The sequence below is a fragment of the Lepisma saccharinum genome, chromosome 11, assembly GCF_977018435.1.
Source record: "Lepisma saccharinum chromosome 11, izLepSacc3.1, whole genome shotgun sequence".
Classification (NCBI taxonomy): domain Eukaryota; kingdom Metazoa; phylum Arthropoda; class Insecta; order Zygentoma; family Lepismatidae; genus Lepisma; species Lepisma saccharinum.
In genome coordinates, this window is record NC_139239.1 from 82780545 (window position 1) to 82793939 (window position 13395).

The 13395-nt window shown below is 38.7% G+C and overlaps 1 protein-coding gene across 2 annotated transcripts in view; it reads left to right on the forward strand.

Annotated features, from left to right (window-relative positions):
- Sirt1 (Sirtuin 1) overlaps positions 1 to 13395 on the forward strand; it is a 60015-nt gene that overhangs the window by 5420 nt on the left and 41200 nt on the right. For both annotated transcript variants that reach the window (XM_083131459.1, XM_083131460.1), the window contains exons 2-3: positions 4904 to 5051; positions 9107 to 9219. In XM_083131459.1, coding sequence (XP_082987585.1) covers positions 4904 to 5051; positions 9107 to 9219 — 261 coding nt within the window. The remainder of the gene's footprint in view (positions 1 to 4903; positions 5052 to 9106; positions 9220 to 13395) is intronic.

The window sequence follows — 13395 nt, forward strand, 5'->3', positions numbered from 1 at the left end:
TTAGTAAAAAATAAGATTAACTTACCCTCACATTATCTTTCACGTATTTATTCCATGACACATCCTTCTTGCCCGCAGCCGGCTCTCCGGCATCTGTAGGGTAAGTAAGTTTTTTTTTTTTACACTTTCTGTCACTAATCATTCATGGGAACAAAGTATGCCTATGAGGTTAGGTTAGGTTCCATTAGCACTCATTTCGGTAAAAATTTACTATCCTTCGGACACCCCTATTTTTTTCGATTCGTCAATTTTTGACATTCTTACTTACGTATGTGCTTCGCGGAACATTCCTGAAGGTGAATTAACGTTGTTTTCATGAAATTGATTCCAATTTTTCACATTACCAGTACTTCTTGCCTCAGACACAATATGCCGAGTACACCTTCCTACATAATCACGCGTCGTGCTTGTCTTTTGTCAAATTTTTGACATTCGTACTTACGTATCTGCCTCGCAGAACATTCCTGAAGGTTTATTGACGTTGCTTTGATCAAACTAATAGCAATTTTTCACATTACGAGTACTTCTTTCTCCTACCTTTCCACTTGCCTCACACACAATATGGCGCGGATACCGTCGTAACTAATGACGCGTCGGGATGACGCATCGGCCTTCTCTTTTCTCGATTTTCAATTGTTATGCAGTGTTTCAACCTTCGGAACCCAAGAAATGCCCGACAACAAATTTTAAGGAGCGATTTTACAATACCGGGAATTTCTTCATTTTGTTTGAAATTCGGTATACTCACCAATTTTGGCCCCGTAATCACGTATCTGCAGTTAAAATTTGGCGCTCACACGCGGAAATAGCAAAATAATCTCAATTAAGTTCGTATTTCCACACCCTCGATTTCCAAATTTCCCGCCGGTTCCGGGCTTCGCCCCTGGGGTAATCGACCTACTGCCCCCAACCGCTATCGCGGCCCTGCCTCTGCTCCGCTCCGGCTACCCGCCTGTTTCTATAGACTCCCTGTTAAGGGTATGTTAGAAATTGGCCGGATTCACCTGCCCCCAAATAAGCGCCAGCAGTTAAAATTTGGCGCTCACACGTGCAAATAGCAAAATAATCTCAATTAAGTTCGTATTTCCACATCCTCGATTTCCGAATTTCCCGCCGGTTCCGGGCTCCGCCCCTGGGGTAATCGACTTACCGCCCCCAACCGCTATCGCAGCCCCGCCTGTTTCTATAGACTCCCTGTTAAGGGTATGTTAGAAATTGGCCGGATTCACCTGCCCCCAAATAAGCGCCAGCAGTTAAAATTTGGCGCTCACACGTGCAAATAGCAAAATAATCTCAATTAAGTTCGTATTTCCACATCCTCGATTTCCGAATTTCCCGCCGGTTCCGGGCTCCGCCCCTGGGGTAATCGACTTACCGCCCCCAACCGCTATCGCAGCCCCGCCTGTTTCTATAGACTCCCTGTTAAGGGTATGTTAGAAATTGGCCGGATTCACCTGCCCCCAAATAAGCGCCAGCAGTTAAAATTTGGCGCTCACATGTGCAAATAGCAAAATAATCTCAATTAAGTTCGTATTTCCACATCCTCGATTTCCGAATTTCCCGCTGGTTCCGGGCTCCGCCCCTTGGGTAATCGACTTACCGCCCCCAACCGCTATCTCGGCCCCGCCTGTTTCTATAGACTCCCTGTTAAGGGCATGTTAGAAATTGGCCGGATTCACCTGCCCCCAAATAAACGCCAAATTTATACGTGAGCGCCAAATTTTAAGTGCAGATTCGTGATTACGAGGCCCAAAATCAGAAACTTCACGGAATCCTCCACACCCGGTACAAACTTAATCACACATCCAGCAAACGTCATTCTTCTACCTCCCGTTTCACGTTCTAACGCTAGTCGCAAACGCAGACAGTTCGAAACACTGCATATCAACAAAACACAATCACGACCCGTCATGATAGTCACGAAGGTGATGGTGTACGAACGTGATGGTGTCTAAAGATGTACGCGCCAAACGCTATCTCCGTCGGAGAATTAATTTTCAAAGAACAACATAAATTTCAGCTCTGAAACATTCCCAAATCACACCTTCCCGATGTTCGACAATGCTACAGGAACTTATTACGGTAAGTAGTTTCTTCTGTAAAAATAAATAAATGTGTCCGAAGGATAGTAAACTAGTACCCTCATTTCACCCCTAAATATGTGCTTCATCATCGAAAAATGTCCTCAGTACGTTCAATCACGCAAAACCGTTCTAGCAGACAGCTGGCGCTCCAGCATCCATAGGGCAAGTTAGTTTTCTGTCACTAACCATTCACGGGAACGAGGTTAGGTTAGGCCTGTTAGGTTAGGTTCCATTAGCACTCATTTCACCCCTAAATTTGTGCTTCATCATCGAAAAATGTCCTCAGTACGTTCAATCACGTATATCCGGACAACATCGGTTTTTCTCGATTTTCTCCTCCAGGAAATTTTTCCTCGCCTTGGGATTTAGTTTGTTGAATTCCTTATACAATAATCCAAGGGATCTTCTACGCCCGATAATAACCTAAAGTCACATCCATGACATGCCATTTTCTCGATAAAAAGCGAGCGTTTCTAGGAAAAAACCACGCGTTTCTCAACAAAAAAATGCACGTTTCTCGAAAAAACCCACGAACCATTCACACGAGGTTAGGTTAGGCCTGTTAGGTTAGGTTCCATTAGCACTCATTTCAGCCCTAAATTCATCCAAAAACCATTTTCCTTTCTCGAAAAAAAAAACCACGCGCTTCTAAAAAAAAACCGCACGTTTGGAAACCCTGATTCCACTAGCGAGATCGCGTGACTTCGACGCTAGAGCCATCTGCAGGTACATCTTGGAAACAACGGCATGATGTTGTCGATTTTCACAAAATGCGCAATATTATTGCATGAAAAGTGATTATTTATTGTTCTGCTGCAATGTACGATGAAGTTTTAGGAAGAATATATATCGACAAAGGTTCTAAACCTTGGAGAAACTCATTTCCGTAAGTAGTTTCTTGTGTAAAATTGAAGAAATGTGTCTCCGATGCATGAAACTGTTACCAAATGTTTTTCCTGCTACTAAAAGCAATGCATTTCTCCATTCGTTCGCATCCATATTGTTAACGCACAGTTGCTGTCATTTGTTTCGGGGTCTTCCTCTCCACACAAGAGTTTTGTTACCTTGTGTTCTGACGTCAGACGAGGAATGCCTACGAGGTTAAGTTAGGTTCAATTAGCATAAATACAATGAAAAATTAGTACTATTATAGTATGGGGGTAACACCTATAAATCATATATTTTGCAATTTTTTACATTGCTAAAGTACTATTTTGGAATGCAGAACATTTCCTAAGGCTAAGAGAACTAAACCAAGCTAGCCTACAATAAAGATGCTTTTTCCCCGTTACGTCAGAACACAAGGTTGCTCAAGTGTTGTGTGATAAGTGAGAACCTTCGTTTCGTGGAATTCGAGTTGATTTGTCGCTCCGGATTCCACCCACACACGCACAGTTTCTTTCATTATTTCAGACGAGGAATGCTTACAAGTTTAGGTTAGGCCTGTTAGGTTGGGTTCCAATAGCATTGAAAAATGTTTTTCGTGCTACTAAAGGCAATACAATTCTCTATTCGTTCTCATCCATATTGTTTACGCACAGTTTCTTTCATTATTTCGACGAGAAATGCCTACAAGGTTAGGTTAGGCCTGTTAGGCTAGGTTTCATTAGCATAAATACAATGACAAATTATTATTCAGGCTAAGAGAACTAAACCTAGCTACCTAACAATGTAGGCATTTTTTGCTTTCACTAGATTTGTGCAGGAATGTGCACCACCATGTCACTTTTTCCTTCCAAGAGCTCCCAACCTGGATACGTATGTCTCGTTTTTTTAAAAGAAAAAAATTTACGCACCTTCAAAATTACTTTTCCCAATTATTAACTACAAAACGTTACCAAAAAATTATAAACTGCGTTCCTCCTACGCAGCCCATATTCTGCAGTCTTACCCAAAGTAATAAATAACTTGTAATTTGCACATGCACCACCTGAAGTCCTAGGAACATATATGGAATGCACTGCACTCAGCTGTCCAATTTACCAACTGCACCCGCTCTAGAATTACATCAAACATTTTTTTAACTTATAGATTTTGTTGTTTTATATAATATAAAATGTGTTCCGGGGGATGGAAACCGCAAATAACCAAGATATTTGATCCCAAATTACAGCCCTTTCTTGTAGTACATTTTCTGTTTTTTGTATTTTGTTTCCTAAGTTATTAGTCCGTCACAAATAAATGTTTTGATTAATAGAAATTCCAATCTGATGAATGATTACAAAAAATGTATGTACTTGTAATAACCTTAAATCAGTTGAGAGGAGCTTATACGTACAAGATCAATTGTAGCTATAGTGTATTTATGGATATTTATGATAAGGTAAGAGAGATCTTGGTCCTCCTCCATGGCCGTGCACCCTAAGGCACCTTGCTTTGGACTGTGGCTGTGGGATGGCATGGGTTCGAGTTCGATCCCGGGTTCAGTCTCCGGGAATTTTCAGCCTGTGTATAGGGCCGGTGGCAACCCACCATCGTGAGGAAATTGGGGAGCTACGAGTGAGTAGCGTAATTCTGTCTCGAAAATCTCCTTTAATGGCTGGGGTTCGGCTCTGCAAGCGCTGTTGCACCACGGATTATTATTATAAGAGAGGGCTGGTGGCATATCATTGAAAACTGATTTGAATTTTACATTCATTTCATAAACACACTTAAATTAAATATGCACTTGGAAATGGTGGTAGCAAGCCACTGGAGTCAATAGTCAATTACAAAATTTTTGAAAAATAACATAATCTTTATCATTTTATTGAAATAGAAATTAATTTTTTTTTTTTTACTTGTTTTCCATAATGCACGTGTCTTTTTTCTTGTTGTAGGTGACTTCTCCGTAAGTGCTGAAGTTTTAACTGGTGGAGATTCAGGCTTCAATGATCTCACTCCCCCAGCATCCCAAGGAGAAGATAGTCAACCTTGTACATCTGTGTTCGATAGTTCTGCACATAGCAGTAGCCAATTGGAAGAAAAGTAAGTCCTTTCACCTACAGAAGATGGCTGGTTTATATTGCAACCACCACCATGTGGTAGCAATTATGGAGCGATTTTACAATACCAGGAGTTTCTCCAATTTGTTTCAAATTCGACATAATCACTAATTTTGCCCTCCTAATCACGAATCTGCAGTTAAAATTTGGCGCTCACATGTACAAATTGCAAAGTAACCGAAATTATGTGGTCTGCGATCGGCACAATTGCTCATTCTTTATTGGAAAATTTTCTGTTTCGAATACTTAAAAAATTACACTTTTGAACAATAATCTGGAGCGCGGAAAGAAGTATTTACGAATGTATAGCCGTTTAAAGTTAAGATATTGCCATTTTAAATTTTTGAGTCCAAATTTCCCAACTATTCCGGGCTTCGCCCCTGGGGTAATTGACCTCCGCTACACTCCGGCTACCCAGCTTTCACTATAGAGTCCCTTTTTAAGGGCATGTTAGAAATTGGCCAGAGTCACCTGTCCCCAAATGAGCGCCAAATTGCAACTGCACATCATGATATTGTTAAATCATACTGCAATTGTCACATCTATTCTTTAAAACTGCAGCTGATAATTCAGTTTGGAATTTTTTGTTCTTTTATACATGCAACATTTTTTTCATTCACTTTGATCTATTGTCGTAACCACAGATTCGTGCTGATGAATTTTTGTGTAAAATGTTGATTTGCTTCTTCTTTCCTTAAGTTAAATTATTATTCATCCAATTAGCCCATTAGCACAATTTTTAATTCAAAAGTATATTTATAAAATGCATTTTTGGACTTTAAAACTAATAAATTATTTTTTTGTTGGAATCTGGAGTCTTGTGGAGGGCTAACAGCCAACAGCTTCCACATAAATAATGTTTTTTTCTATTTTCATCAGTCTCAGCATCTATTCCTACATTGAACATTGTGTGTTTTATTTTTAAGCATGTGAATAGTTCTGAAGAAAAGCAACAGTTATATTAGGATTTTATTGAACTTTGTGTGTATTTGCTTTATGGACATTGCTGCAAGTATGATATCAAAAGTTGCACACTTTTTGAAATGTGATGTATAATTATTATTTTTTTTTGGAAATAATATCTCATTGTTGCTCATAAGAACTGTGGAATGAAAGTGGGCAAATATGTTTGTTGTTTTTTATAATGAATTTTAATAAAATTTTGTGCATCCGTCATAGATCATTCAGAGACTAAAATGTAGAGGCTGTAACATCATCATATATACCAATACACTAAGCAAGACACATAAGGGTAAATAAATTATGAAGTGCTTACTTTTATGTCGCAGTATCTAGAATATCACCTATGTTATTTTATCCTGACCTTTATCAAAATTTTGGAGACGTGCTGATTGTCCATGCAAAAGGAGGATCCACCTTTAGCAAAACACTGCTCTAAGGAATTGAGCACATCTTTAGTAGGAGCCATTTGTATCCATTTGCAGAAACCATGTAGGATCATAAATGACATAGTCACATCACAGTGTCCATGGAAAATAATTAATCCCCCATACACTCAATCCATTTCATACTATTATCAAAAATAGAAAATACAAGTGTAATTTGAACCACGAACCATAAAGGACTACTAAATCTCAATGGAATTTGAAAAATAAAATAAAAAATACACTTTAACATTTCAATGATACATCATCATCATCTTCGCCGTTTCCTGCCTCTGGCTAGGTCGACATAGATGTCAAGCCTCTCCATTTTTTTCTGGTCTTCCACGACTCATCTCTTTCCATGATGTTCCAATCTTGTCCTCTTCTAACATTCTCCACGATCTGCTATTTCTATCGAGATCTTAGTCTCCCCTTTATCCTTGTTCCCACTCCTTGTGCATTGTAAGCTCTTACTGGCACTCTTTCTGCATCCATCCTCTTCATGTGTCCAAACCATCTCATCTGTGCCTGATCTATTCTGTCCTGAAGCTTAATACAAACTAATTAAAATATGTTGCACTTATTTTTCTTATCCACCAGTAGTTGTTATACACACATGGCACCAAGTCATTTCCACCTTTGAAAACTATTATGCTAGTTTATGGGTAGTTGGGTACCATGGCATGAGAAATAGTTCTAGTCATGTAAGTCCCTCTAACAGTCGCAGACCAGCAGTGACTTGACTTAATTCCAACAGCAGTCCTTACAGATAACCATTTCTCACAATTCCAAAGTGTTCAACAGAAGATTTCAACAACTTTGTGTATTCCATATATTTGATAAGGCATTGAAAAACAGGAATTGTAGCTTTCCTGGCGATGGGATACGAACAAGTGTTCTCGGGTTATCAGCCAGTTTAAATCGACGTTGGCTTCCAACATTTGGAGCACATACATTGCTCTCATCATCAGGGAATGTAAAATTTGATACCAGTGTAGCGTTAAATATGTGACTATGATGAGGCGGAGCTTGGATGCTGTCTTGCTATTGGCTTGCCCTGGATCTTCGTGTTCTTATTGGGTTGTGTCGTGTTTTTACGGAGGAGTGGGTTCCGGGTGTGACTGAGCTGGAGTCCCATGTCCCTGATGAGATTGGTGCTTTATCGTGAAGTGGCTATGGGTTCCTTTACTCATTGGTCCCAGTAACTGGCACATTTGACTATTGTTTTGGTGTCTGCAAATAAAATCCTATGTCCCTTGGTAATGATGTGTTCTGCAAGTTCTGACTTTTCTGGTTGGAATAATCTGATGTTGCAATGATGTTCATTACGTTGCTGTTCAATAATGCATCCTGTTTTGCCTGTATATGGTGTCCCACACTCACACGGTATGCGATATACTCCTGGAATACGGAGTTCCAGCTTTTGTTTTCAATGGTGGTCTGTGAATTGTCTTCACCCCGTGCCTGGCTAGAATTGTACTCAAATTTCTGGAGGTGTGTCTGACGAATGGTAAAACTCTTGTAGTAGGACATTCCTGTCCTCTGCTGCTACTGGTATAGATGCTGTGCTGTGCAGAATCGGTCCTTGTAAGGGCTTCGTCCCCATGTTTGGCTGATGTGGGTTGTGAAGAATCAACCCTTCTAAGGTACCACACTTTTGTCCGTGGTTGGTCTGTGCTTTGCTGAGATGAAACTGCCTTGATGATCACCCTGTTGATATCTCTCATGTGGTATCCATTCTGCTGTAACGTGGTTCTGAGATCAGTGAGTTCTGATTGTAGATTCTCCTGGTTACTGCCCTGTGGGCTAGAGTGTTCAGAACGGTGAGACGTTGTGCTTTATGATGGAAGCTATTGGCACCGGCCTGTACCTAAATGTCACGGATAGCACTGATTCGTTCATTCTCCAAATTGAATGTTGTTGCCTGACAAAGCTACCAGGCAGGTGGCAAAATCCATCGTGAACATAAACTGTGCAGAAAATTGAACTGTAAGCTTATTAGAGTGAACCTTATGAAGGTTCATTTCAACTAAAAAAAAACTTTTTTATTCAAACATAAGAAAATGATACATATGTCAGTGTCAAAATTAATTGGTTATGATTTGGTTTCAGTTAGAATTGTCAATAACCATTTTTCTGCCACTTTCCATAATTTTCTTCACACAGAATTAACTGCAATAAGACCATGCAGATAAACTCAAAATGCAGTTTTTAATATTAAATGTCTTGTTAATGAAACATTAAAATGCTGACCAGGGCAAAATTTATTGTGTATAAAAAAATATACGCTAAACACGTAACGTTTCCACCCTCTAACAGGGTCTTCTTCAGACGAAGATTCACAATCTTGAATGTGAATCTTCATCTGAAGAAGACCCTGTTAAAGGGTGGAATTTTTACGTGTTTAGTGTATATTTTTTATATACAATAAATTTTGTCTTGATTGGCATTTTAATGTTTTGTTAACATGGAAATAAGGCTCAACAGTGTTACCAAATGTCTTGTACTCATTTACATGAAAATTTCTCATCACACTGGAAAAGAACACATTGCTCATTATTCAAAAGTTGATGTCTTCAAAATAAATAGTTGTAGAATACAACATAGATTTTATTACTAGTACTACAATTTAAATTCACATTTTTCATTTTAGTACAGAAATTTCTAATGCTGAGGATAAGGATGAAGTTTCTTCAACTGTCAGTAATATTTCTGACTTGAGTGGTCTGTCAGATTTAAGTGGCCAAGATTGGAAACCTATGGCAGGTAAGAAAAACCTACCTTTTAATTTTTCAACATTTATGTGTTTGTGTGACCATTTTTAACTTCTTTTTTAGAATATTTTTTACTTCACAAAATGGAGTTTCTCTTGTCAAGGTTAAAATGCAAATGCTTGGGAGGGTCATACTTACACTTAATATGAGCCTTCTCGATGACATGGTGGTAACATCATCAGAGGCGCAACCACAAATTTTTGTCTGGGAGGGTGGGGGGGGGAAGTACCAGAATAAATGTACCAATAATAATAATATTAATAACAATGGTATTAGTATAACATTATTATTATCATTATTGTTGTTATTATTCATTTGCTTTATTTTACTTCACTTTTGTGCCACTTTTGCCTAATTTGCTAAGATGGGGATGATTGATGATATAATGAAATTGATGAATGGACACACAAACATCCATGCCGAAGCTGGGATTCGAACTCAGGACCAACATTATTTATGTTATGACTGTAGAAAACTTCTTACATCACGTGCCGGCAACATATTTGTTAAAACACTAAAATAACACACAAACAGCACGATAAAAACACTTCAGAGTTCTTCTTCAAATTATTTATATTATTATTATTGTTCGTGGAATTTGGTGCTAAAGCATTTGTGTTCGAACCAATGATTTGAATTATTTTTTCAGCACGTTCAATTTCACATTAATAATGGAAAACAAGCACACAAACTATTTTTGAAAGACAGAAAATACTTGAAAAATGCATTCCAAATATAATTATTTTTACATTAAAAAGTATAACTTTCATGCACGATATATGTTTCACATATATGCAACATGGAAAGATGCGGACACTAAATTGTGTACATGTTCAAAGTTTCTTTAATACATATTATATACAACATCTATTAGGGATGGGATCGATTAATCGGTACTCTATCGGTATCGGCCGATATAGGCATATTGGTGTATCGGTTTATCGGTAAAATTACCGATTATTTTACCGATCCGATATATCGATAAATATCTGACAGTTTAGTGCAAAATTCTGCCATTTTTGTTGTAATTTTTATGGATAATCTCCATGCCCTACTTTTTTAAAAAGTAAATGTCTAAGTATGCAATTTCTCTTGCACTGTAGTCACTTTGAAACACACATTTTTTAAGGAGGTCAATGAACCTTTCAGGTTCTTCCAGGACCATTTCTAATTTTATATCGGATCGATAGAATATCGGTTATCGGTATCAGTAAATTTTATATCGGTACTTTATCGGTATCGGCCAAAATTTCATATCGTCCCATCCCTAATTTCTATACATTACACAACCTATTCATCCATCTCACAATAAACCAACATCAAAAATTACATAAATTGTCTCTCAAATGTGCACGCTCCCTTTCCTCAAAAAAATTGTTCATGCATTTAAAACAAAATCAAATTAAGACAAATCTCATTTCCCTGTTTGGTAATTCACATTGCATTACAAAACAATGACATATTGCGAGTGAAGCGAGCAAGAGAATTTTTGAATCAGATTTTTTTGCAGCTTTTGTGCCTTCCCGATGGTGTAGTGGTAACATTGTCGGCTTGTAATCAAGGGGTCCCGGGTTCGATACCTGGTCGCAGCACAGTGGTTCATATCCAACTTTAAACTGTAGGTCCAGTCCCGATTAGCCTTTCTGTGTGTAAAGTGGACTTAAAACCACAAATGAATCAATCAATTTTACAACTTATTTTCATTTAGATCCTTCGGCACTCAGGACCGACTCCTGCCACCTCCTAGCTATGGTTCTGAACCAGATAAGACGAAGAAAAGCAGGTATTGCGAGCGAAGCGAGCAAGAAAATTTAACAAAAAGTAGTTTTATTTGCACAAAATTTAAAGTTGTAGGCAGTAATTGCCCCCTGTAGGTACACTTAGCTGTCAATGTTTGCCCCCCCCCCCCCAGAATCATTTCCTTCCAAGGTTGGGGGGCCACTGAACATCATCATCTTGTAATTACAGGGTTCAATATAATGTTGATATCTGAAATTGTGAGAATCGATCATGTTGTTTCATTCCTCTTTTCAATGCAGTTGCCCTATGAAGGGCTACGGTTTGAGGAAAGTATTGATTGAGCTAAGCAAGCAGAATCGTTCACAAATGAAATTTAATCTAGAATTGTAAATTTTTGAACTCTCAGTACTTTCTCTTCAAATGCCCTTGGATAATAGAATTATCCTGCAATGTAAATTTATATTTTAGATTGTCTTTGAATTTTTTCATGTGTATCAATGGTTCTGGATATTTATATTATTCCATAACAGGGTGGGTGTCTGCCAGTCAAGAAAGTCAAGGAAATGTAAAGAAATTAACAAGTAGAGCAAAAAGTCTCTGAAAAGTCAAGAAATTATACTTCATCATCATCCTTTGCCGTTTCCTGCCTCTGGCTGGGTCGGCATAGAAGTCAAGCCTTCTTCCCTGTTTCCCCATATTACTAAGTCATCAGCGAACAACAGGGCCTTCATCTCTTCCTCTCCTATCTTCTTCCCCACCTCTTCATTAATTGCGTCCATTGTAATTATGACAAGCAGTGGGGAAAGAGCACTTCCCTGTTTTAGTCCATTACTTATACTGAACCACTCTTCTTCCCACTGGTGTCTTCACACAGCTTTGGTTGGCCTTGTGTCTGCTCTGCACTTAACACACTATCTCTTCCTAGACTCCTTTGTCTCTTAGAGCCTTCCAAATCTTTGTTCTGTCCGTGCTATTGTATGCCTTTTCCATATGTAGGAATGCCATAATCAAATTATTTCCATACTCCTAGTGCATTTCCTGCATTGCCTTATGGAGAATATCAGATCTACTGTTGATCTGCCTCTTCTAAATGCATACTGTTCCTCTCATATTCAGCTCTTGTCACTTCCCTTATTCTTTTCTCTAATATTTTGTCATACATCTTTGCTGAGTGGCACATAAGTGTTATTCCTCTGTAGTTTTTACATTCCTTTCTGTCACCCTTCTTGAGTATGGGAACTATTAGTCCCTTTGTCCAATCTCTTGGCACTTCTCTCGCTTGTCACGCTGTTTTCAACACTGTACAGCCACTGCACACCAATCACTCCAGCTCCTAGTATTATTTCCACTGGCACTTCATCTACTCCAGGTGCTCTACCTCTCTTCATTCTCTTCAGTGCTTCCTCCTCTTCTTTCCATGTGAGATTCCTTTTTTCATGTTCAGCAATTCCTCGAAATTATTTCTCCTTATTTCTTCATCCTCTTCTACAATGTTTCTTCTTTCATCCCTTAGCTTACAGCTGTCTCCTCTACATATTCTTCTAGCACTTTGGCCCATTCTTCCATCCATTTTTTTTCTTTCCTCCTTTACTACTGTTCTTGCATCTTTCTTCTTTTCCACATTTTGTACATTTTGTGATTACATTTAAACCGTTTTCTAAATGCATCAGTTTTGTCTTTCACAAACAAACAGACTGTGAAACCAACTGAAATCTCCTTGCTGTGTGAGGTGTGGCCGTTGTCTGAGTATATCAACACACCTTTCCGATGGACCAGTGCAAGGTGTTTGTCCAACAATGCTGACAGGAGATCTCTGCCATGATTGTCTCGTTTGGTAGAAGGAATTCCAATTGATGATATCGTGCACCCATTGATGTTTGGTTTAATGTTGTGGTAAAGGATCCAATTTCCATCTTCCGTCTAAATTTGACTTCCTTCTGTAACAGGTCTGTAGAACATTGCAAATGTCCACATGCTGCTGCCTCTGCTGCAGTGTCAGTTCATGAGGTACCCTTTTTCCCAGTTCATACACACGACAAAGATCCTGAAAATGTCTGTGAATGGGTCGATGTGAGTACTGTGCCCAATTCTTCAACCATCTCACGTGAATTCTCTTCAATGGTTGCTCTCAGAATGGGATTGTTCAGTTTGCAGATGGAACTCATAAAGCATAACATGCCGTATATGTTCTTCAGACACTCCATGTTCCAACACGTGTCACTACCACACAATTTTCTGCAGACTGATCTTGCTCCGTGCATTGATACACAATGAACTGTCCTCTCCATTTGGCTTGGAGTAGTTCTTAATTCACCCATCTCATGGTGTCCTTTCCCTGGTCTTGCAGAAAATGACATTACATATGGAATGACGTTATGCATATTTTTTGTTTGATTTTTAAGGAAATGTAAGTTACTAAAACAATAAC